Below are 24,213 nucleotides of genomic sequence, written 5' to 3' on the forward strand. Positions count from 1 at the left end.
GTGTCCACCTAGTTGTAAATTACTAGAAGGAGAAGACTATTAAAGTGACGAGTTTCTATATTCATTCAGCATGTAAGAGTCGAGAGTATATTAGAATAGAAAAGAACAGCAAGAATAAAACTCGGAGATTGCCTTGTCATACTTCTTCCATCTTCGAATGTGTTCATGTATCTAGCCCCAACCCAAAATACCGGTCAGTGTGATGTGAAAGCCTGCAATAAATAAATAAATACGTTCAACATTAGCTCATGTAGTTTCCTTGAACTGATGATTGACATGCATAATCTCTTGACTGCTAATATTGCCATTCATATTTGGAATCTCATCACTTCTCCTTTTCTTTGATAAATATGCTACAATATCCGGTTCTCTGAGATCAGACCAGATAAATTTTAATTATAAAACAGTCTAAATAAAGGGACCTCCAATAAAGAATCAGCCAGAAGAAGTTTGAAGGATCAACTTCACATCCACCCACATTTCAACAAGACATTGAAATATGATCTTCTATGGTTCAAACTTTGATCCAAGTAGAGAATCTATGCACTTGAATACAGATAAAAGGAGTTTCATGAATTAAGATGAAGTACCGAAAAAATGTTGTGGTGGCCTGGATCTGCTATGTGAGCCATCAAGTTCTCAACAGGACCTTCTCCAGTGTAAACGGCCTGGAAACAAAAGCCAACAAAAGCTAACATTGCAAGTCTCCCATTCTTGATTTCCTTTGTCCTTAAGACCATAACCGGTTCGGGTGATCCCCTTCCCCACATGAACGGATCAAACCACAGACCACCAGGGTAACCAACATCAGGCTTCGGCTTCTTCTTATGAGGTAATGTAGGTTCAATGTCAACACACCCTGGATTCATCATATCAGCCCATCGTCGACCCTCAGCCCATCCCATCAGCACAAGCTGCACCACAAATAAGGTCGTGGGATCTGCAAAATATTCCCGTGCACCAGCATCATACCAAGAGAAGTTCTCGATGAAGCCTAGACTTTCAAGCCATTCTGGAATCAGTATTCCAGCTACAGCAAGCATTGCCCATCTGCTATGCATTAGTTCAGCTTGAGCAAACCATTTAAGCAGCTCTGGATCAGATCCTAATCATGATGACAAAGGCTCATCTTTTAATGAAAACCGGCCTAACATAAATATCTGCAGGAATGAGTTTTGCAAGTAGCCCACATGATAAGTTATTTTAAGTCATAGCTGCATAGTGCATACCTAGTCCTAAAGGGTCAAAACCAAAATCTCCAGGGAGGCTGCGAGAATTAATGAAAATGAACATAAGTAAGCACATCAATCAGTAATTGCAGTCTTAATTTCAACAATGATCCATCACTTCTAGGTTGCAATTTCAAGAAAAAGAGAGCACTACGGTCAAAATTTCTGAAACTCCAAAATTAATCTTCTCATCATCAAGGATGACTGATTATGTAACACACAAATTCGTTGCCCAGGAAATTTGTCAATAATTTAGTTAATTATTGGATGAAGCGTTGCGCGGTACAACATTTGAACTTGCATATCATGGAGCAGTAGATACGAATAGAGAGAGAGAGAGAGTTAATATACCTGCCATCAAGCCATTCTGGAGGTGAACTCCCTGGGAACCACAAAGGCCTATCCGGGGGAAGTGGCTCACAGACACTGGACACCCCTTTTGTAGCATTCAAACGACTTCTTCCTAACAAGCATGCTCTTGTGACTCTTCCTGGCAACGATTTTGTATTTATTTCGCTGAAAGAAATGACAAGCAGAATTAGATTCTATGACTGGAAAGTTCATTCATTAGCAAATGACAATTGATACTGTACTGTGCATGTCCAAAAAAAAGGTCGATGCATCTTAAGGATCAACGCAAACCTCTACAATTAGATGAACTTGCGAAAAAAAATGAGGAAAGAAAATGTGACCTGGTTGGAATGCTTGAAAGTGCAGTTGAAGCAATGGACAGAGCCATTTTGATGGAAGTTCACAGGTCTTCCTAAACTGAAGAGGGTAGTAGCAGCTTAAGCTTACTGATGTTATTCAGAGGATGGCATTTCCACGAGACTCATCCACAGGTTAAAGAGTGGTGAGATGTGGAGCAATGAGGGCCATGGTAGTTTGTGATGGACGCCAGACTCACTGGCTTAGTGAATTCTCCTACTAGTTGTAAAGTGGGCTGGCCCATTTGGTTCAAGGCCTTCATTCTTCTTCCCGTGCTAGACCTGTACATTTTGGACTAATTAGTGTGACTATGATCCAGCACTGTCCCAAAGTCCAAATTGAGCTGGAAAGGACATTTCTAGGTAAAGTCTTGCTTTCTTTTTTAATTATTTTTCTTTTAATAAAATTTGGAATAATAGACTAATTAACATAAAGAAACTTCACTCAAACTATATATATATATATATATATATATATATACATATATATATCTCATAATACAACTCCTTGAAGTCCTTACCTATCAAATACAATTAAACGCAAAGTTAGGGTCTAAGGAATGCAGCAAAAATTAGGTACCGGGCTCTGTAAAACCTTTTCTCGCATAAACATAGAACTGGAAGCTTGCCATCCTACATTTTAGCAAAACTTTCTCCCAATTTGAAGTTCATTCCATCAATCTTAGCCATTCAGTTGCCACCTTCTCTATTTCTCCTCTTCTTCTTACTACCACTAATTGGTGCAGCAACTGCCCAAATGCGTACACTGTAGAATGACAGAGTCTTTTTTGATTGAATCTTTTGTGTTGCAGAATGACAAAAGTCTATGTCAAGTTGTCAACTGAGTACAACCGCGCGCCCATAACAAAGCAACTAGTTGTTTAAGTTTGGCATTTGGCAACTGCACCCTCTCTTCTGAAAGAGACGTCACAATTACAATCGCTCCATAGTATATATACTATGCTTCAGCGTTAGAACGTGTCTATCAGCATAGCATCTTTTTTCCATTCTGAACTAAGTTGACATTCCAAGACTGTTAAGACTGGAAATATAGCTAACTTGTATACCTATATATCCATCCATTAACACAATTATGCAGTTGTAAAATATTCCACAGAAGAACTCGCGGGCTCTTTTGATGGAGCACTTTGTTATCCTCTCGTATTTTCTTTAGGGAGCTTTTGGGTCCTACCTGAATGCAAGGGTAAAGGAAAGGAAACTGCAGGAGAATCAGTCACTTTTTCTTCTTGACTAGTAGCACTATGTACTTTGGTTTGCAGGGAAATTAATACTGAACTTTTGTCGGTGCCAAATCTTATATATACTGATAGTATACACTATCACCGTTTGATTCATGACATATATATAAAACTTAAATTTCAAATTCAACTTTTACATGGTTATCGTTCTAATTGATACTGAACTTTTGTTAGTACCATTTCATTAGTACTTGCTTCTCCTTTTTTATAAAAAAAAAAAAAAAAAATTGATGAAAATTCTAGTGCCAATATCCTCACCAGTTCACAAATTATTTCAAGTACGTAATAAAATTAGAGAAGTGAGGAAAAAAATGGGAACAAAAAAAATTTAAAAAAAAAGAGAGAAAAAGAAAGCCCAAGACAAAGTGGCCCAAAACACACAGGTCGAGCAGCACCAAAACGTTCACGGCTCCCCCAACCAACTTCCAATTGAAAATGAAAAGCAAACTCTTTTCTTTCTTTTCTCCGTCTCTTCCCTTCAAATGCACTCCTCCATTCCCGTCTCTCTCATATCCCACTGCTGATTCCGACTGCAACCTGCCACCCTCCTGTTCCACCCCCACCCCTTCCCCAATCCCCCAAAGCCTAAGCTCCATACAACCAAACCAGATCTGTCTCTCTATCGACTATTCTGTAAGCCCGATATTAATGTATTCAAAACGTTCCCACCTTGCTCCCTTGGCACTTTCCTAGTCAAAAACAGAAACACAAAAATTATGGTTGAGACTGGTACGACGTCTTCGTGGTGGCGGACTCAACTCCAAATCCACCATCACCGGCGGTGGATCTCTACATTCTTCACTACCCGCAAGACCCTTTTGGCTGCTCTTTGGATCGCCTTCTTCTTCACGGTTTTTTTGTGGCAGCAGAGGGGTGCCGCAGCTGGATTCTCGATTTTTCGGCGACCCATTTCTTCTAGGGCCTTTCCTAAGCTCCGGCCGGTGGCTTTCAACTTGACGGATTTTGGGGCGGTGGGCGATGGGGTTACCGTAAATACTGCAGCTTTTGAGAGAGCTATGATGGCTATTTCTAAGCGTGGGAAAAAAGGTGGTGGACAGCTCAATGTACCGCCGGGATATTGGCTTACTGCCCCTTTCAATCTCACTAGTCACTTGACTTTATTCCTTGCTGAAGGTGCTGAAATACTTGGAATTAATGTGAGTTTTCTGCCATTTGACTCTTTTTGTACTTGTGTCTGTTGAACTTGCTTGTAAGTAGCTGAATGTCAATTAATGCTTAAAAGTTGTGCATTTTAGCACAGATTTTGTATTGATAATCGGGTGGAAATGCTCTTTTGAATATGTCAATTAGATGGGTGCTGTTGGTGGGTGAGGTTGGTGTTACTACATGCCTTTTTGCTACACCATTAGCATGCTTCCTTATATCAAGAGGCAATTTGTAGAATTTGGGTTAAGCTGGATCTGTGATTGAGTTCATTTCAGACTTCGATTATAAATTAAGTTCGGTATAGTTACTGTTGTACTCGATGTGATCGATTGAAAATTGAATGGAAGAGAATTCTGGGCGGAACATTCTGATTTAGATGGAACTGGAGTTCTGTGATTGAGTTCATTTGAGACTTCAATTATAAATTAAGTTTGGTATAGTTACTGTTGTACTTGATGTGATCGATTGAAATTGAATGGAAGATAATTTCTGGGCGGCATACTAAAATTTAGATGAAACTGGAGTTCTGTGATCCATTATGGGATTTGCATAAAAAACACATGGCTAATTAGATACGCAAATTGATGTCTACTTTACCCAGGGGCTTTCTCTCGAGAAAGATCATGCACAAAGGCAATGAGAGTATTGTAACTGCATAGAGTCTTAGACCTCAACTTTCAATTGGTTGAATATCTTCTTTTGTAGGACCTTAGCTGAATGTTTACTTGAGTAAGTTTGTTTCTGATGGAGAAGGTGCAATGATGATCTTATCCAATCTCGTTAATCTGATGATTACTGAGGACAACCCTCTAATCCATTTTCAATTGACTGAGCACCTTCCCTTTCTTTCCTTTTATAGATGTACTTACTAGTTTGCCGTTACCTGCTTGTTTGATGAAGTTTATGAACTATCTCTATCAATATTAGTGAAATGTTGCTGGCAAAAGTGATTTGTACTGAATCCAGCTGTACATTCTGTTGGTTCATCGGTGATACAAAAGGATGCATTAGTATAAGGGCCTCTCTAATCTACATTGTGGCTTGTTTGATTTTACTACTCTTTCTTCTGTAAAGAACTAAAGATAATCATTAGATGTGATTTCCATGAGCTTGTGTTCAGTTAAATTTGGCATCGTTGTACTACTGCAAGTTCTTGGTAGGACAGCAAATACATGTTGATAGAATAGGGACCCTTTGGTTTGAAGGCCTCTCTAGACTTAGGGTGCGTTTGATAAAATTGAAATCTAAAAATTGAAGTCTAAAATCTAAAATCTGAATCCACTAAGTTATTGAATTGTTAAATATTAAATCTAATACATTTGAGTGCATATCACATTAAGTGATAAGTGAATAGTTTATCACTTAATTTTGGGAAGTTTTGCCTAGAAAATTCAATGTCATTTAATTAATTCAGATGTTCAATTTTTTGTTATCAAATTGTTTGAATATATTAAGATCTGAATCCATTAAATTTAAGTGCAAAACGGAGTTATCAAACAGGACCTTACATTACACCTTTGCTGGGTTCCTCTACCCTTTCTTTTATAATGTTACTGATTAGATGGGGATTTCATGAGCAAAATGAATTTTATATTTGGATGAACTTTTGTTTGTTAAGGAGTTATAAAAATGATGAGTGATTCTTAAGTTTAGGTAGAAACTTCCATGGTTCTTGATCACACTGCAAGAGGGGAGCAGGGGGAGTAGTGGAGAATGCATAGTTACTGTCGTGGCTCTTTATTACTTAGAATGGGCTGAAAATCAAAAAGCTTCGTCATATACAATATTTTGTGGCTGTAAGCAACCTTTCTAAAATTTTATGGCATTTTTAATTTGAAGCTCAAAAGTATTTTGTTCTCACTGATGCTTGCCTAAAATTCTAACCTGCTTAAAATGTACCCTACAATTTTTGTCCTCTTCTGCATAGCTGATGTGTCTTATCTATTTTTCCAAGTTTTTGTAAAGAGTGTGTTGTGATTAAAATGAGTTTGACTCTTCTGGTTTTCATTTCAACTTGGTATCTTAATAATTTCAACAGAGCCGTCTAATTTTCTCTATCATTTAGCGGCTTGTTCTGCATAAAACACGAAGGGTTAACTAAAGCCAATTTTCTTGGTGAGTTATGAGTTGATAACATTTTGGTTTCTCAAGCCGAGTTTCATGCTTAGGTGTACATTCAGAGATTGCTTCTTCTTGGCCTCATCAATACTTTCTACTCATATTGGAAGATTATCTGTGTTTGCTTGGAGCTTGTTGATGTGGACAATGGGCTGTCATTTGGGTTGTGTCTTTCTTAAGCACTATCCACTTCTTTTTCATAATTGCTAGTGTCATATCTCTGACAGGATGAGAAGTACTGGCCTCTCATGCCGCCATTGCCATCATATGGCTGTGGGAGGGAACAACCTGGACCTAGATATGGAAGTTTAATTCATGGTCAAAATCTTAAAGATGTTGTCATTACAGGTTAGCATCTTGGCCCTGGTGAACTGGTTGGACATTTAAGAGTTCTGATACTTCCCCTGTTCCTTATGCCCCCCAAAAAAAATGTAAAAGAAGAATGAGTGTGTGTGTGTGTGTAGATAGGTGCTGAGGCATATAAGAAGCACAAGTTTTGAAAGAATCACATTTGAAAGAACAAAAGTTGTATTTTTTTAATGCATAAAAGATTTGAGATTATTTTCTTCAATCGCAAATTTATGCATTTAGCATATACTTCATGTGCAACAATAATCTTAGTGATATGTACATCTAGTCTAATGGACTCTGAATAGCTTGTTTGCAATCTTATACTTGTTTCCTCTGCTGAGGCTAAAAACCTTATCACTGATGATCATGTCAAATGATCTGAAAGCCACTAATGTGCTGTTGTGACTTCAGGACATAATGGTACAATTAACGGACAAGGTCAAACATGGTGGAGGAAGTATCGACAAAAGGTTCTTAACCACACCAGAGGGCCACTTCTGCAGATTATGTGGTCTAGTGACATTTTGATCTCTAACATAACATTACGTGATTCTCCCTTTTGGACATTCCATCCATTTGACTGCAAGAATGTGACAGTTAGGAATGTGACAATCTTGGCACCTGTCTTTGAAGCTCCAAATACTGATGGAATAGATCCTGGTAAGTCTGTTCTATGTCAGAACACTGTTTAGCTTTTCTGCTCCACCAAATACTGTTGTTCTTGAGCTTTGAACAATCAAAATAATTTGGTGTAATGTCAACATATCAGCAATGCCTTGTTATTGTAACTTAATCTGGATATTTCCTCAAGTTTTCTGGAACTTGGAGACGTGTCATAAATCCATTGTAGAGTTGGATGAAAAATATCTAATCTTGGAGGGATTGTCACAATACATGGTTTTGTCTTATTTCTAAGAGCCTAAAGTAATGGCAATACCTCGATTGTCATCATTGAAGAATTGAAGCCATGGAGCTTTTACTTCACAACCATTCATTTTTCCCACTGTTTAGAAAAGACAATCGCCTAACTTATTTTGTTCAACAAACAGATTCATGCGAGGACATGGTAATTGAGGACTGTTACATTAGTGTAGGAGATGACGCTATTGCAATAAAGAGCGGATGGGATCAGTATGGCATTGCTTATGGACGGCCTTCCAGAAATATACTCATCAGAAACCTTGTAGTTCGATCAATGGTCAGGTCAGAACTCCCCATGTCAATACGATCTTAATTGTGCTGCGCACTTGTCATTTTTGATATCTGCCTCTTTCCAATGTGCATTTCAGTTTTGGAAAAGCTGTTAGCATGTTGAAGGATTGATAAAAGAATTTAGTCTTTTCTCTTTATGTTTTAAGTTGATGATTCTCGTCCTGCATTTTGACCAAGTTCAATCTCCTATTTCTTATTGCTGTTCAACTCAAATGAGACCTTGATTTTGTTTTTTCAATTGATTTCAAAGGCTGGTCTTTTAGCCAGACAAATCCCAGTACCCCTTTCAATCAAGTATTTAGTGACTTCCCCATAATGGAATTATTGCAGTGCTGGCATATCCATAGGCAGCGAGATGTCTGGTGGGGTGTCAAATGTCACTGTGGAGAACGTCCATGTTTGGGGCTCAAGGCGTGCCGTGCGGATCAAGACAGCCCCTGGAAGAGGAGGATATGTGCGACAGATAACTTACCGGAATTTGACATTTGAGAATGTCAGAGTGGGCATTGTGATCAAGACAGATTATAATGAACATCCGGACGATGGATTTGATCCGAAGGCCGTTCCGTCCTTGGAGGATATAAACTACTTCTCAATCCATGGCGAGGGAGTTCGGGTGCCTGTTCGCATGCATGGGAGCTCAGAAATTCCCGTAAGGAAAGTGACTTTCCGGGATATGTCGGTCGGGATTACTTACAAGAAGAAGCACATATTCCAGTGTGCTTTTGTTGAAGGCCGGGTCATAGGGACCATTTTTCCAGCACCCTGTGAGAACCTTGATCTATACGATGAACAAGGGCACTTAATCAGGCGTTCTACATCTCAAAACGTGTCAGATATAGATTATGATTTTTGATAAGATTTTGCCTTTTGTTTCTCTAGGGCCAATTTTCCAAATGATCAAGTTTCTGAGTGGGAGGGCAGCATGCTTGGATCAGTAAAAAGTGTGACCACAGGTTTTTCCCAAGACAGCACCTCTCTCATTCAGGCCTTTTCTTTTCTGCGCTTTCGTTTCTTGAGGACTCTTTTACGCCGTACGTACAGTGTATATATACTCTGCAAATACTGGAGCTGATGTATCCACAATTTGAAAGACATCCTCCTGGTCATGTGAAATAGGAAATGTAGGTTAGCTGTTACTGCAGTATCCGATTGCAATTGTCGATCTACAAATTGTTGAGCCATGTCAACGTGTAAAGATTCAAATGTTGTTCACAAAGCAAAACGAACAGGAGAGATGTCCATGACGGTTTCGATTCGACTATGTTGAACTTGCTTAAAACCTCAAACAATCATGTGATAAATTACAAGCCTGTGATAAATGAAGGTCCATACTAATCTTTTGTATTTGTTAGATCTCTTAGTATTAGGAAATCAAAATCTTACGATAATGCTCGAACGAAAACACAAGAAGTTGCTTTGCTCCAAAGGACCTTCTTCCACATTTCGCCATCGCACATCCGTATTTCCTTTGACACAATAATTCGTGGGTGGACAGCCCGAAGTCTCCGCGATATTTCCTTTGACACTACAGAATTTGCGCGACGAAAACGAGCGAAGGGGACCAAACTTGGAAGGATGAATGAATTAAGAGCTGAAAAACATGATGGTACCTTGAGCATATATTCCAATTTTTAGGGACCATCATCTCACAATGCACATTGCTTCAAAAATGTTCGCAATGCACCCTACCTTTTTTTCCTCTTTGGGGGTATGTGAGTGAACTTTAGAATATATTCATCAAAGCGCGGAAATTGTCAATCACCATTGCCGTGATACCTATGTCACATCAATAGTAATCAAGGATATGTATGTATTAGCGTAAGGCATCTTGAGTAATCTGTGGTTCACACTAAAAAGTTTTGTTGCTTGCAATTGGAAGCCATCTCACTATGTATAAACATATTTTATGAAGTAATCCATTTGATGATAATTTTGCACATGTACGGTGGATGGTTACTATATATAATTGTTGGACATATGTGATGACAATTAAGGATGGACCGATTGAATTAACCAGTTTTCAAGTTGAATTTGATTTTATTTTTACTGATCATATCAAAATTAGTGACCTCGCTTGACTCCTCTTCTTTTTTCTTTTTTTTTTGTCCCCAAAAATATAAGTTTAATTGAAATGTTAAAAGTTTACAATATGCGGACAAAGGTCCAATTGTCTGTACAAAATGTGCATTGAAGTAGAGAAGAAATGAATGAATCCATTCCTCATCACAACACTATACAGAAAGGAAACTATTGAAACAAAGCTGATGAGGCGGCAGGAATATCCTCCATTAAACCTGCCATCCTGATATCTCTAGTTTTCTTGATTTGCTGGTGCACTGAGTCTGAATTCTCTTCACATGGTTGGTTTTGTAAATTTTATTTAACAAATGATCGATATGTTTACATACTCCGCAACAATTTTCTGTTACGTTTGACTATACATTTCAATCTTCTTCAAAATTACTAATCCACTTATAGCATGGGTGGTTCAACAAGCAGCCAGGGTAGGTTCCACATATCCAAATTACCCCAAAAAAAAAAAATTTTTTAACATGCTTCTTATATTATAAGAGAAACGTTAAATATTCTGGATCATGGAGCATTTGACCTGCAATTTTGATAAACCATCAATTGTCGGCAAGCACAGCAAAACGTGTGGTGAATCCGAACATGTTCTTGTCAGTTCAGCAATAGATGATTAATTTTTGGCCATTTGATGAGAACCGGCTGGTATGATTGCTTTATTATTCTTGTTCTCATAATTATTGCAATGATAGAAACGGATGAATTGTAAATCAAGTTAACTTGTCACTAGGAGTAAGGCTTAGGGTGTTAATCCCGTCAAAATCCATTCCTCACTACTACAAAAATGACCTTTAGTCACACACTTAATATGACATTTTCTTAAAAGTGTCACAACAGAAAGTTAATATAACATGCAATAGGGAACGTCATTAAAGTGACAAAGAAAATGATGAGTACGACGTCGTATCACTCTAACTTGTCCAAATAGAAGTAAAAAGCGAAAAACAAAAACGGGAAAGAGAATGGCGCTACACTTCAACGCCATATTTTTTGAGGAAAAATTCTAACTATTCCAATGAATCCAATGAACTTTACTCTTTGTTCATCCTATTTCTCTCTCCTAAAACCTTCAATCACGTTAACTTTCTCTGTAAAAAGCCAAAATCCTTCACCCCTCTCACAACCGAATCCCTTGTTTCTTTCTCTTTCTTCCACCCGATTTTTTAATTCTCCCCAATTTGAAGACAAACATGTGAAGGACTTATTCTCCTACTTACAACAACATCTGAAGGAAGATTACTACCAGGTAACCTATACATTTTAGACAAAATTGATAGCCTTTTTTTTTATTACTTTATTTCTTCTCCGGGGACTGCGTGGGAAATGGGGCAGGAGAAAGGTGGGTGACAGAGGGGGTGCCGAGGCAGTGCTAGAAGGACATGGACATGGTTGAAGTGCCCATGTTTTTGTTCATAAGAGATGGAGAAATTTGTGGCAGATAAGTGGGATCTGGAAAGGAAGAACTAATCGGTGAAATTCGTAGATACCAAGGAGTTCGAGTGACTTAGGTCAAAAGAACAAACTGGAAGATTCACCAGTAAATTACACAATTCAATTGGCTGTGTGAAACTTTGTAATATAAAAGCAAAAGGGATATAGCTTATTTATTTATTTATTTTTCTGTTTGTATAACTGCGGCCCTTACTCTAGTTACTTGTTTCATGTGTTAATCCAGCTTTAATTTTATCACGCCACAATTCTGTTTTAAGACCGAAAATCATATTTGTATTTCTCCTTTTGGTTCTCCATCAGAACTGGAATCGACAGCTTTCATTTGGAGTCGATATGCCATAAAACTGAAGCTTTATTTACTCAATTGCAATTTTGATAGGAAATCCTACGCAGGATTAATAGCAAGCAACTAATGACTAAAATCGAAAATCCCTTAAATATTCCATTTGCTAAGATAAGGAAAAAAGGGGGCTAAGGTTATTTGCTAGGTATTCCATTTGCAAGCTTCTTGAGAATTTTTTGGTTGACATGTATATTAAATATGTGCTGATTCTACAACGCTTTCTCATTTGGTAATTTGCTAAATGCTAATAAAGACTATAAGTGTGGCTAGTGGATTTGCCTAGAAACATAGTAGTTATTTGGTTTTTAGCGATTGTCGATACTAATATTGATATCTTTGTTTTAGATTGAAGAATTATTGTTGAGGTGTCAACCTAGTTTTTGATTTGTTAACATTTGCATTATTGGTATTGAACTTGATATAGAATGCTCTGCCCGTAGGATTTTAATGCAAAGTGCATCTTACATACATAGCATATATCAAGTGGTGACTAAGTCAAGCTTATTCCATCAATGCAGTTTTAAGTTTGTAGCGGCCGTCATCTTCGATTCCATCTAGCGAGCATTGATCGTTGATTCCCTTTCCACTTGGAGTAAATTGGAGTTGTTGGTAACCAAAATTATACATTAAGTTTCTGCTACTCTTAGGTTACCAATACATTAAAGTTTGTGGTAGTTATTTTCAATTGGATAGAACTTCTATTGCTGATTAGTTGGGTTGCTAATATTTTGTCCAAGTTCTCTATCTCAAATTGATATTGGCGACATTATTGGACTAATTTGGAATTCCGTAGACTGTTATTCTTTTGTGCCTATCATCTGTTCGATAGTTTGTGTCTTACAATTTGGAATTGAACTTTTGCTGTCTTTCTTTTTGATATCATTCTGTTTTGATACTTTTGGATTAGTTCTTATTACTCAAAAGTCTAGAACACCTGGATATGTGAATATTCTGTTTTGATATGTCTAGAACACTTGGATTAGTTCTTACATTCTGTTTTGATACTTGGATTAGTTTTCTTATCTAAGTAAATGTTTGATGCAAAAATCAGTAATATTTTAGGTAGAATTATCTTGTAGATGCTAATGGAGCTTTTTTTTTATAATTAAAATCTATGTGAACATGGATAAAAGATGGATGAGTATGTCACGATCAAGTGATGAGTATAAAGCTGGTTTGGAAGATTTTCTTGATTTTGCATTTACGAATGGAAGCATAGGGGAGATGATTTGATACCCATGCATTAGGTGTGGGAATGGGGTATTTGTCACGAGAGAGCAGGCCAAATCACACTTGATATGGAAAAGGTTTATTAAGGGATATACTCAATGGTTAGCTCATGGAGAGCTATCTTCGAATTTGCATCATACATCTTCACATGGCTTGCCTCTAGCTTGTACCATGCTTCGAGAGGAAATCTAAGGAAATATCTGAGATGGGCTGACTACACAATGATAGCCACAACAACAATGGTATGCCATGAATGAATAGTTGTCTTTGGATGTACGCATTATATTTGCTAGAGTTCCGTAAGTTGAATCAAGTAGAATAAATTGTTGTTCAGCCTTCAGTATCAATACTTCCATCTAAGAAAATTTTCTTGGCATAGAAACATAGTGGACAAGTACATGCAAATTGTGGCAGATTGGTTTTCTAATCCATCAAAAAGTAATAAGTGGATGTTTTGAAACCTTTGGAGTGTCCTCGGATATTTTCTATGTGCCATTGCCTTTGTCAGGGGCATCAAAAATTCTGACAGACTAATTTTTTGACATCACAGCATCCCTCAGTTATTCCCCCCCTTAAGTTACATGCCTTTAAATTTTTCTGTCTTTTTTTCTTTAATTTTAAGAATTACTGGCTTGCAACAGCATCAACATGACCATTTCTTCTACTTATTGTAATTTATCCTTTTGATTGAGTGTATCTGCTCAGCCTGTCTGTGTCTCCAGTTTAAAAAAGTTAACTTTCTAAATATGCATATCTGGATGTTTGTGAATTTAGAACATGTATGCTCTAATTTATCCTAGATTTTCATCTCTTATTTTTGTACTATAATACCTTGCTGAATGTCTTAACATATAATGACAAGCTTGTATCTTGCAATGATGACTTGACTGAGTAGGGGTGATAACCGAAATTATCAGATTACATAATATGTAACAATGACTTTCTTGTGTGTCTATTTGAAAAAGAAGCTTTTGACTCAGGTATTCTACACTCGTCTAGCAGCTAAATAGGGTGAGCAACTTGCTTCACAAAGGGAAAGAGAAAGATATTAAAAACTGAAAAAAAAATCTAATCATCGATTTCATGGACCTTTGCCATTTTGCTGATAAGTTACTCAAAGGAAAAGAGAACTCTTGTGCTTAGATATGTCCTCTCATACAGCATACTGGTTTAATGCTGCTCACCATCCATTGTTTGATTTGTTGCTTTTCACTTTATGTCTAGCATGAGGAACAAAGGAAATGGAAAGATTAGGATATTCTTGTTGTATAAACAGTAGCGTTCAATTGCAGTTTGTATTTTTTCTGCTACAAGTTCAGTTAGGTTGATTCAAAACCTGTAAGATTTTCTCAATAGTATTTATCCCAAGCATTTTCTGGATACTAGCTAACCAGTAAACCTTCATTGAATAACCTAGATCTGGATTACATTTTACTCTTTTGGTTTTCTAATGGACGTTTATTACTGATTCCTTTGTAGTGTTTGTCAAGCGCACTGCACATGGCAGCCTCTGCTGTATTTCTTCCAATCCAGCCTCTGATGGTTTCTGCAATGCATACTGGGATGATGGAGGTAATAGGCGTATATGCATATTTATGAGTTGATTCATAAGCCAGTATGCAGTCTGTTCTAAGTCTTGTCTTTTGACTCTCTTAAGTGTAACTGAGGCCTGGGAGGCCTCAAGAACGAGCTAAAAGAGTTCAGACCCAATCCTCTCCTTTGTGGCATGCATTCCGTGTTCCAAGTCTTATTACTTGACAAGCATAATATACATATGTAGCTTACTATTGCCAGTTAGGTATTCAAAATTGAAGTAGTTGTAGTTCCTTGGAGTAGGGAATCCAACTGAATTCTGGTTAACATAATTATAGAGCTGGAATTAGTGGAAGCTGAAACACAGTTTACTACATAGCTTGTAGTGCTTTAATTTTCTTGGTTGTTTATGCTCATGTCCTCATCTAGCATGAGACACATTGAAGATTTGTTGCTCTTCTGGTGATAGGAGGAGAGAGGAGGCAAAGGGAATGTTGCTCGTGCCTTGGCTTGACCTAAAGTGTCTCTCACTTGTTTGAAATCTAATATTGTCCAAAGTAGGTTATTTTAGCATTTGGTCATATTGTAATTGATTAATAGACAATATATCCATGTGCTACTGATTATTGATTCATGAATTTGTCTTTACATCATCAATGACCTCCACATCCTTTTTAGAACCCAAAATGATGAAGCCAAGTTAGCTGCCCAAGTGATCTGTCAAATGTGTTTCCTAGTCTTACCATCATAATACCTGAGAAGTATAAAATATTGTCCACAATTGACCTTCCTTGGGCCTTCTCAGTTGCTACACACACTGTCCTGGATCCATTGAGATTCCATAGCTTGCAACATGTGAGTTTAAACCTAGTAATCTTTTTATCTTATCTTTATCATTTGTTTAACTTAGTTTTTATTTATTTTCTAACATTAAAACTGTAAAAGAAGAGTTGTAGATGTGATTTGTAACTCCTATTTCTTGGTTTATGACACTTGTAGGTGAATCTTGAAGAAAACTAAAGGATCCTTGGATCAAATGGCTATTTTTTGAAGACATTGTCAAGGTTTTTTTGTTGAACTCTTGTTGAACTATTGCTTCTTTGATATGTATTGGCAATCCTACTGCAATACTCATAACTGTTGAAAAATCTCTAAATTAGCATGTAATTTGTTGACATAACAGCTATGTAAGTTGCTTGGATGATGTACTTTTGCACCAGTTTGGCTGATTGTATTGCACTAACTACTATGAAAACGTAAATCACTTTGGTTTTATTTTATAAGGTGGTACTAATAACTTTATTATTCCAAAAATTAGAATCTACATCGTGCAGGCAGGATGAAATGTAATTTCAACTTTTGGGTATAAAAATCCGGATGGTATACAGGGCTAATGCAATATGATGTATTGACACTTAAAAGTGTCATCACTTCGATTTTTGCGGTTCATAATATTCACAAAATTTCATGTTAACAACTGTCAAAACAACCTAATCTAGTTACACCATAAAAGTGTCATAATATTTCATTCTACTTATACTGCAAATATGTCATAATATCTTATTGTACTTACATAATAGAAGTGTCAAGATAGATCCAATATATGACAGTTAAGAGTATCACTTTAGATTCATATAACCTTAACTCTTCTCTAGTATTTCTTGTCATTTGAAAGTGTCATTAAAACGATAAATAATGACGTTTACAAATGCCAACATAACTATAAATTATGACTCGTGTAACTGTCAAAAACTTATAGTGACGCTGAAATGGACGACGTTTCTAGCAGAGCGTCATTATAGATCAAACGTCATTACATCGAGCTATAATGACGCTTTTAAATGTGATAAAAGGACATTTTTGTAGTAGTGCCTCTTCATATTAAAGTATAAAATACGTAATTTATTTTCGAGGGAACATCATCTTTTAAACAATTATATGGCAAATTCACTACGGCAATCAAATACATTACATAAAACTAAGTTGTGGTTTAGTCCATTGTTATTAAACTCGGATCGGATAGTGACTCGACTAAACTATTGGGTCAATGATCAATTGGTCAAATCAGTTAGACCGTTCTTAAAAACTCGCTGACGTCAACATGATGTCATAATTATTTTATATTTTTATAAATTTAAAAAATATTGAAATTAATTTCTTGATTATATTCGGCCAATCATAGAAAATGTTTCAAAAATATTAGACTTTCAATCAAACATAACCTAATAATTATATATATATATATATATATATGTATATTCATGGTCAAATTATGTCCACTCTCCAAAACTACTTGAAAAACTAAATTAAAACAAATTATGCAAGTTAAAATCACTGATGCTAAATTGATAAGATCATAGCTAGAGATGAAAACATTTTGATTTAGAGATCATTTAAAAAAACGAATGATTTTAGTATTTACACTAAATGGGTGGCGTTTTCTTATTTCTATTAATAAATGAAAGTATTACAATTTAAATAACTCAAATTATGAATGAGAAAAAGAAGAAAGAAACGTTTGAGAACCGAGTCACTGGTTTAGTCAGTTTTTTTAGGATTTTGACTAGTTTTTTTTATTAAAATAGTTTTGTGCTACAAACCAATTCGGAAAGAATGCCGGTTCATGATGGGAATAGTTGTACCGTCCGGTCCGGTCCGGTCCGGATCTAACAACACTAGTTTAGTCCAATTTGGATCGCAAAATTGTTCCATCTCCAATTCTTCTGTGATTAGCTTAGAATTTTTTTAAGATAATAAACTCTACACAGCGTGGATATTTATATCATTTCTTGTGAAAGAGAACATGTGTATCTAGTACCCTTATAGCTTCATTCTTCACTCCTTGCTCTCAACTGCTTTATTGGACTTGCTTTTTAACGTCTAATTTTGAATACTCTGTCATGCAATTTTTTTTATTATTATTATTTGATTTAATTCATTTTTTGCCTCGTCAAAAGCTAAAACAAGCCAAACTCAAAAACTACAAGAAACGGGTTTCTTGTATCTTGAGGGTTTATCTAATCAACATTTAAGATAACTCGAAGCAGCTGTATGCGGGGCATGGCTTCAAGCATTAAATTTTGGATTTTTGTCAACTCTTTCAAAGACAGCGATAAACTGCATAACCTCCCCACAACTATCAATCCCCAATACTTTGCTTTTGTATTTTACTTCTCTTACTCAAATGTTAGTCCACGACTAAAAAGAGCACAAAACGCAAATTAAAGAGTGGAGCTGGAAGACGAAAAACAATGCATTGATTCTATCGGAGGAAAGAGAGTTGTCAAGAGGAAATGAAGGAAATTTTTTAAACATTGTGATGAAGAAATGAAATCTTTAAAACGTTGTGAAAACCTTCAGATGAACGAAATGCATTTAATTTTAAGAAAAACGTGATGGGTTTAAACTTGCGTCTTATTGTGCACTTTCTTTCTGGACATCTCAGAGGCCCCATCAAACATTAATCGAGTCGTTCTTGAGAGGGACACGAATTAGTTGCTTTCTATACATGCATTTGTGAAGTGCCTGGACTCGGGATGGGACGCTTGTCGTCGCTTGAACATATCGGAGTATGGACTATGGATATGATCAATTGACATTCAGAGAATGGCTTAGCTGTTTACCTAACGTTAATTCCAAAACAGTAGTAATTTTTGAATTGGACCTAAAAAACTCTTAACATATATATAAATACAATAGCAATCTAAGTAAGACCTAAATTTTTTTCTAAAGCACTACACAATCCCTGCACAAGACAGGGAACAACGACAAAACATCTGCCAGATAGAGTGAGCTGAGCTGAATTTGTGGCTTGTGAAATTTGGTAGCCTTTGAAGCAAATTGATGGCAGACAAGTGACAGCCCTTTCTGTGGATAACGCCACAGATGGAATCCACACAAGATGGTTCATCATCATATAGCAGTTGATATCTGAAAGCGATTAATCGGCCCATGTTTTCCGAATTTTCACAAGACAAATTAGGAATTTCGACATGTCTAAATCACATAACTAAATTACAAAGAGGTTCCAGACAATACATTAGGTGATCGTATTAAAATCAAACTGCCACCTCTGCTTAGTTTTCTCGCAGAGCACGTTTGTGGGCAGCTTCCAGGCTATTTCCAAGGCAGCACAGCACCTCCTCATGCCCTTCTCTCTTCTGAACTTCGTTTCTTGAGGACTCTTTACATCGTACAGCGTACATATACTGCAAATGCTGGAGCTGACGCATTCACAGTTTGAAAGACACTCCACTCCGGTCATGTGAAATGGTAAATGTAGGTTAGTTGTTACTGCGGTGTCGATTGTAATTCTCAATCTACAAAAGTTGAGCCCTGTCGACGGTTAAAGATTCAAATGTGGTTCATTGAGCAAACAAACCGACAGCAGGGATGCCCCTGAAGTTCATCTGCAGCCGGTTGAGTTGAGTGGGACATCATTTCTTGGTTGGTTGACCAAGACTTGTTCCAAGTCTTTGCCCATTCCTTGAAAATAAGCCTGTGCAATGCATATAAAAGTTATAGACCAGTAAAAATAATGCAAGATCCACAAATTTTGAGCTGCCTAAGTTTAATACCAAAATATATAATGACTTCGAGCTCATCTGCATTGAAACTTGCTCAAGATCAATCACATGGCATTCTACAAGGTTGAAATCAAATGTCATTAGTAACCGGACTAAACAAAATCCCTGTAAATTGCTTTAATACAAAGGCACTATATCACTCTGAAACGTTACTTCATCCATATTGCTAATACTTCAATAGTTGCAGCTTCGACCACAGGACTGGTGGTTCTTGAGCTCTATTTTGCTATTGGTGATCAAAGATTTGTAATGTCCTCCAACATATAAAACTTTATAAAGATTCAAGTATGAAGTATGATAAAGAAGCATGCAGGACAAGAAATGTTCCGCGCATTAGGTGAATCTTAACGCAGTTGAACTAATGATGCCAGTGCAGTTTTATTGGGTACCACTACCACATATGCATGCGCCTTTTCTTAGTCTTTATTTGACTTCACCAACATAGGCACTAGGAAAACAAACATGTGATATTTCTTTTAAGCAAAACTACGTTAGCGCTCATCATTTCAACTGCACTAAATTTTTCCTAATCCACCAGACAATTTCCAGACACGGGACAATAGCAGAACATTTCCTTGATAAAGTGAACTGATCTGAATTTGTGGCATGTGAAATTTGCGAGCCTTTGGAGCAACAGGATCATGAATTAGGGCAAAAATGATTATCAGTTACAATCTTCAGAAGTATTGTGGTTATGATTGACGGAAAAATATACATATACATGGAGCTCAAAACATATAAGGCTCAGATTAGGTAGTGTATATTTATGCATGGAGCTCAAAACAAAATTGTCATTAGTTAAATACAATTTGTTCAAATGAACAAAATTGTTCCAAAATGATTCTACTGAAAACTGTTTGCAACCTTTAACCCACGGGCCAAAGCACCATAAGGATTGATGGCTGAAAACCTTTTACGTGGATAAATGCCACAGACTGGATTACGCACAATATTGTTCATCCATGTTTTCCTCATTTTCACAATAAAAATCAGGAATGTCGACATGTCTTCCAAATCAGATATTTTCACAATACAAATATCTAGATTGCAGAATGGTAGCTGTCAATCGTAAGGTGATCATATTGAACAAAACTACCCTGTCTCCATAATTTTTTTCAGCGGAGCACGTTAATAGGCAACTTCCGGGCTATTTCTTCGACCATGAGGTAGGACTAATTCATGTTTCCCCTCCCAAAAAAAAAAAGTAGCGTTTAGTAGAGAACCTTTAAACAATTAAATTGATGAGAATACCATGCAGATATTTGGAGTCTTTTCAAACTTTTGACTAAAATGATCAATAGCGCCTTCAAACAATGTGGCTAATTAAGATAGTTTAGTTAGTGGAACAAATCCTCCATCGTATAACGACATTTGCTTGACACAATATATGTTGGTGGACCGCCCGAAGTTTCGATGACATTTCCATGCATTGTTAAGCGCCAAAAACGAGTAAAGGATAAAGAGGCATCCATATCCATATTTTATCTGTAAACTTGGAAGATTATGGACGACTCCGAAGCATTTGTTGGCAATACATACCTAAGCATGAAAAGGTAAGATTCTATGTCCAATGTCAATAACTATGTTATAAAGTATTGCTACATATTTCTCGACTGAAAGAAATAATCACAGATAGCATTTTAGCCAAAAAAAAAAATATATTTTTTTTGGCATCTCATCTTTGAAAATGATATGTTTTAGTAACGCATACTCGTGCGCGTAATCATTTCTTAAAATAAGATATGTGCTACGCATGATATGTTTGATATGGGGAAGCTCGGAATTAGGGCATCTTCTACCAATGATATGGGGACCATCATTGTGCATTGCTTCAAAAATGTTCCAAGTTTATCATTCTACATTATTCTTCTCTGACCGGGAACGTGGCTATGAGAGTGAATATATTCACCAAAGCACGGAAATGGGAAATTGTCAATTACGATTGGTGTGATACGTGGGTGACATCGACAGCAAGAAAGGATATGCATGGGTACACAGCATCTTCAGTCATGGGCTATAAAGAAGTTGGCATAAACATCTCGAGTTCGTGATTTATGCTAAAATCGTTTGTTTTCAATTGGAAGCAATCTAATTCCCGTGTATAAACATGTTTTACGAAGTAATCCATTTGACGAAAAGCTCGCAGTTGCATAGTCGTAATTAGGGGTGCAAACGAGTCGAACCGAGTTGATATTTGACCTAATCGAATCGAGTCTCAACTTAGTTTTATGAAACTCAGACTCAAACTCAACAAGTTCAAAATGTAAAGCTAATTTGAGTCGAGCTCGAATTCGAATTCGAGTTTAAAAAAATAATTATTTTATTTTTAAAAAAATAAATAAAATAATAATTTTTCTTAATAAATAATAAAATATTAGGAATGTATATGTAATTTTACTATTAAAATAAAAATTATATATATAAATATATAATCGAATCGACTCGCAAACTAACGAACTGAATATCTTTAAGTTTGAATTCGATTTGATCAGCTCAAACTCAATGTTGAGTTTAAGTCAAGGTCGGACTCGACCTGCTCACGAGCAATTCGATTCGTTTGCTAATGTGGACTTTGTCATCGCGTAAGGATTGATGAGTGGGATTTAAGCAGATAAATAATCCATGATCTACCATTATTATTATTTTTTTAAAGCAGAAAACAGGTGGGATTTACTAATTGGGGACGAGAAAGGGGACGATAAGCCACTAATTGTCAGCGGGCACAGTCAAACGTGTGGTGCTACATTATGCAGGACGAGTTCCTTCATGAAATAAGTTAACCTCATTGCACGCTATTTTCATTAATCACGTAAGGCTAAGCTAAACATGCTAGAACCAAAATGTTAATGATATGAAGAAAGCACAAAGGAATCCAAACAAGTTCTTGTCAGCTCAACAATAGACATAGAGTTATTTCTGGCCATTGGATGAGAACCAAATACTATGATTGATTTGTTATTCTTGGTCTCACAATTATCGTAATGATATAAATGGATGAATTGTAAATCAACAAAAGTTATGACCTACGATTAAGGCTGGTATAGGTAGTATCCTATCAAAATACGTAATTTATTTTAGAGGGAACATCTTTTAATTAATTATGGAAAATTCACTACGGGAATTGAATACTTGAGAGAGAGAGAGAGAGAGCTATGTAGCCGTAGTTTAGTCGAATTTGGGCCTCAAAATTGTTCCTTCTCCAAGTTTTCTGTGATTAACTTTAGGATTTATTTATTTCATTTTTCCCCCTCCTTTTCTAAGGTAATAAACTCTATACAATTTGAATATTATATGACAGAGATTAGAGAACATGTGGATTAATTAGTACCCGTAGCTCCATTCTTCATTAGTTGCTCCCAACTGCTTTATTGGATTTACTTTTAGATTTTAATTCTGGATCTTTTGTTATGCGACTTTTTTAATCTTTTTCTTTTTCTTCAATTTTTTGGATTTTCAAAGCTTAAACAAAGCCAAACTCGGAAACTACAAGAACCTGTTTCTTGAATCTTGAGGCTTTACAAAATCAACTTTTACGATAACTCGAAACAATTGTAAATGAGACAAAACCTAGAGCTTGAAACATTAAAAGTTGGATTTTTCTCAACTATTTCAAAGAAACTTCCTAGGGTATCAATGGTGTACATACCCTAAGTAAAAAACTTAATAACATCCGTAAATTACCAATCCCCAGTAATTCGCATTTTCTTTTTATTCTCTCTTTTTTTTTTTAATTAGACGGCAACAATTAGTCTAGTCTACTCTTACTCCTACTCTAACCTGCATTAGGGGGGAAAAGAGATCCAACAAGGTCTAGAGAAATCAACAAGAACTGAACTATCATCGAATCAGAAAAGTGCATTACGTACCCATATAGATTTAGAAAAAAAAAAATCACATATAATGGCACATTGATATAAGGTAAGATTTGAACTATGAACCTTCCCCCATCAACTATCAACTGAAGTTAAAATCTTAATTTAATGTTACACAACTAAGAAGAGCACAATACACAAATTAAAGGCTGGAAGTGGAAGATCAAAAGCGATTCGTTGTTTCATGATTCGTCACGTGCTGTAGAATGAAATCATTAAAACATTGGTGAAAACTTTTAAAGATAATTTTAAGAAAAACGTTGGATTAAAAGCTGCTGATTATGTGCTTTCTATTGGACTTTTCAGAGGCCCCATCAAAAATACTAGTGATCGAGTTGTTCCTGAGAGGGACAGGATCACACGAATTAGTTGCTCTATGCCTTGCTCGAAGCGATGGGACGCTTGTCGCTTGAGCATGTCTTCTTGTGGAAATGAATTGATATGATGAATTGACATCCTACCAAATTAAGGCTTAATAGTTACTCGGTAGTTATATCTATTTACCTAACGTTAATTGTATAACTCCAATCATTTTTTTTCATCAAACAATAATGCTTTAGCATTTGACGAGAACTCGTTCTAACATTTTCAAAGACACAGAATATTAGATAACAGTGAAAGAACGTGAACTGTATTTTCATATAAAGATTTTTTTTATATAAAAAAAAAAAGGAATTATTATACTCCCTCCGTCCTACTTTGATAGTCTTGTATTCCTTTTTCATCTGTCTCAAATTGTAGTCCACTTTCCAATTGAAGAATGTAGTTGTATTTTAATTTTTCTAAAATACCCTTATTCAATGTAAGTAGTTATTACTATAAACCTACCACATTTAATGAGAGTTGATTCTTTTTTTACCATCAATTCAAGTTCCCATAAAGTTGTACCATATTTAATGGTTTGGTATTTTAGGAAAATAGCAATCTAAATTTACTTTTCCAACAAATTTAACTATTTTTTCTTAAACTGTGTGAAAAAAGAAACATGACTATCAAAGGGGGACGGAGGGAGTACAACTGTTTCTACATAAAAGACGTATATTCTCCTAAATTTTAATCTGGAAAA

General features: G+C 36.2%; 2 protein-coding genes, 1 long non-coding RNA gene and 1 other non-coding gene across 4 annotated transcripts; 2 read left to right on the forward strand and 2 right to left on the reverse strand.

Moving 5' to 3' along the window:
- Positions 1-39: 39 nt before the first annotated feature.
- LOC140008458 (photosystem I chlorophyll a/b-binding protein 6, chloroplastic-like) lies at positions 40-2,080 on the reverse strand. The gene is made up of 5 exons (XM_072052870.1): positions 1,922-2,080; positions 1,581-1,745; positions 1,230-1,267; positions 591-1,105; positions 40-212 (listed from the first exon to the last, which is right to left on the reverse strand). Exons 1-5 carry the CDS (start codon positions 1,966-1,968, stop codon positions 195-197), a joined length of 783 nt encoding a protein of 260 aa, XP_071908971.1. The 5' UTR covers positions 1,969-2,080; the 3' UTR covers positions 40-194.
- A 1,578-nt stretch (positions 2,081-3,658) lies between these two features.
- Positions 3,659-9,190, forward strand: LOC140008460 (probable polygalacturonase). Its single transcript, XM_072052871.1, has 5 exons — positions 3,659-4,352; positions 6,708-6,828; positions 7,243-7,491; positions 7,881-8,034; positions 8,374-9,190. The coding sequence occupies exons 1-5, from the start codon at positions 3,912-3,914 to the stop codon at positions 8,897-8,899; spliced, it is 1,491 nt and encodes a 496-aa protein (XP_071908972.1). The 5' UTR covers positions 3,659-3,911; the 3' UTR covers positions 8,900-9,190.
- LOC113694392 (small nucleolar RNA U30) lies at positions 5,117-5,196 on the forward strand. Its single transcript, XR_003449348.1, has one exon. It is a non-coding gene; the product is annotated as a small nucleolar RNA U30 (small nucleolar RNA).
- A 9,484-nt stretch (positions 9,191-18,674) lies between the features above and the next one.
- Positions 18,675-19,680, reverse strand: LOC140007970 (uncharacterized). Its single transcript, XR_011815397.1, has 2 exons — positions 19,267-19,680; positions 18,675-19,187 (listed from the first exon to the last, which is right to left on the reverse strand). It is a non-coding gene; the product is annotated as an uncharacterized lncRNA (long non-coding RNA).
- Between the last annotated feature and the right edge of the window lie 4,533 nt (positions 19,681-24,213).

This window comes from Coffea arabica, chromosome 6c (genome assembly GCF_036785885.1).
Source record: "Coffea arabica cultivar ET-39 chromosome 6c, Coffea Arabica ET-39 HiFi, whole genome shotgun sequence".
NCBI lineage: Eukaryota > Viridiplantae > Streptophyta > Magnoliopsida > Gentianales > Rubiaceae > Coffea > Coffea arabica.

Excerpts from the sequence above, each read along its gene's own strand:
- LOC140008458 (XM_072052870.1), bottom strand. The coding sequence starts at position 1,968 with ATGGCTCTGTCCATTGCTTCAACTGCACTTTCAAGCATTCCAACCAG. Across the intron at positions 1,268-1,580 it reads CCAGAATGGCTTGATGGCAG|CCTCCCTGGAGATTTTGGTT; the intron begins GTATATTAACTC and ends TAATTCTCGCAG. Across the intron at positions 1,106-1,229 it reads TTTTGACCCTTTAGGACTAG|GATCTGATCCAGAGCTGCTT; the intron begins GTATGCACTATG and ends CATCATGATTAG.
- LOC140008460 (XM_072052871.1), top strand. The coding sequence starts at position 3,912 with ATGGTTGAGACTGGTACGACGTCTTCGTGGTGGCGGACTCAACTCCAA. Across the intron at positions 4,353-6,707 it reads CTGAAATACTTGGAATTAAT|GATGAGAAGTACTGGCCTCT; the intron begins GTGAGTTTTCTG and ends TATCTCTGACAG. Across the intron at positions 7,492-7,880 it reads TACTGATGGAATAGATCCTG|ATTCATGCGAGGACATGGTA; the intron begins GTAAGTCTGTTC and ends TTCAACAAACAG.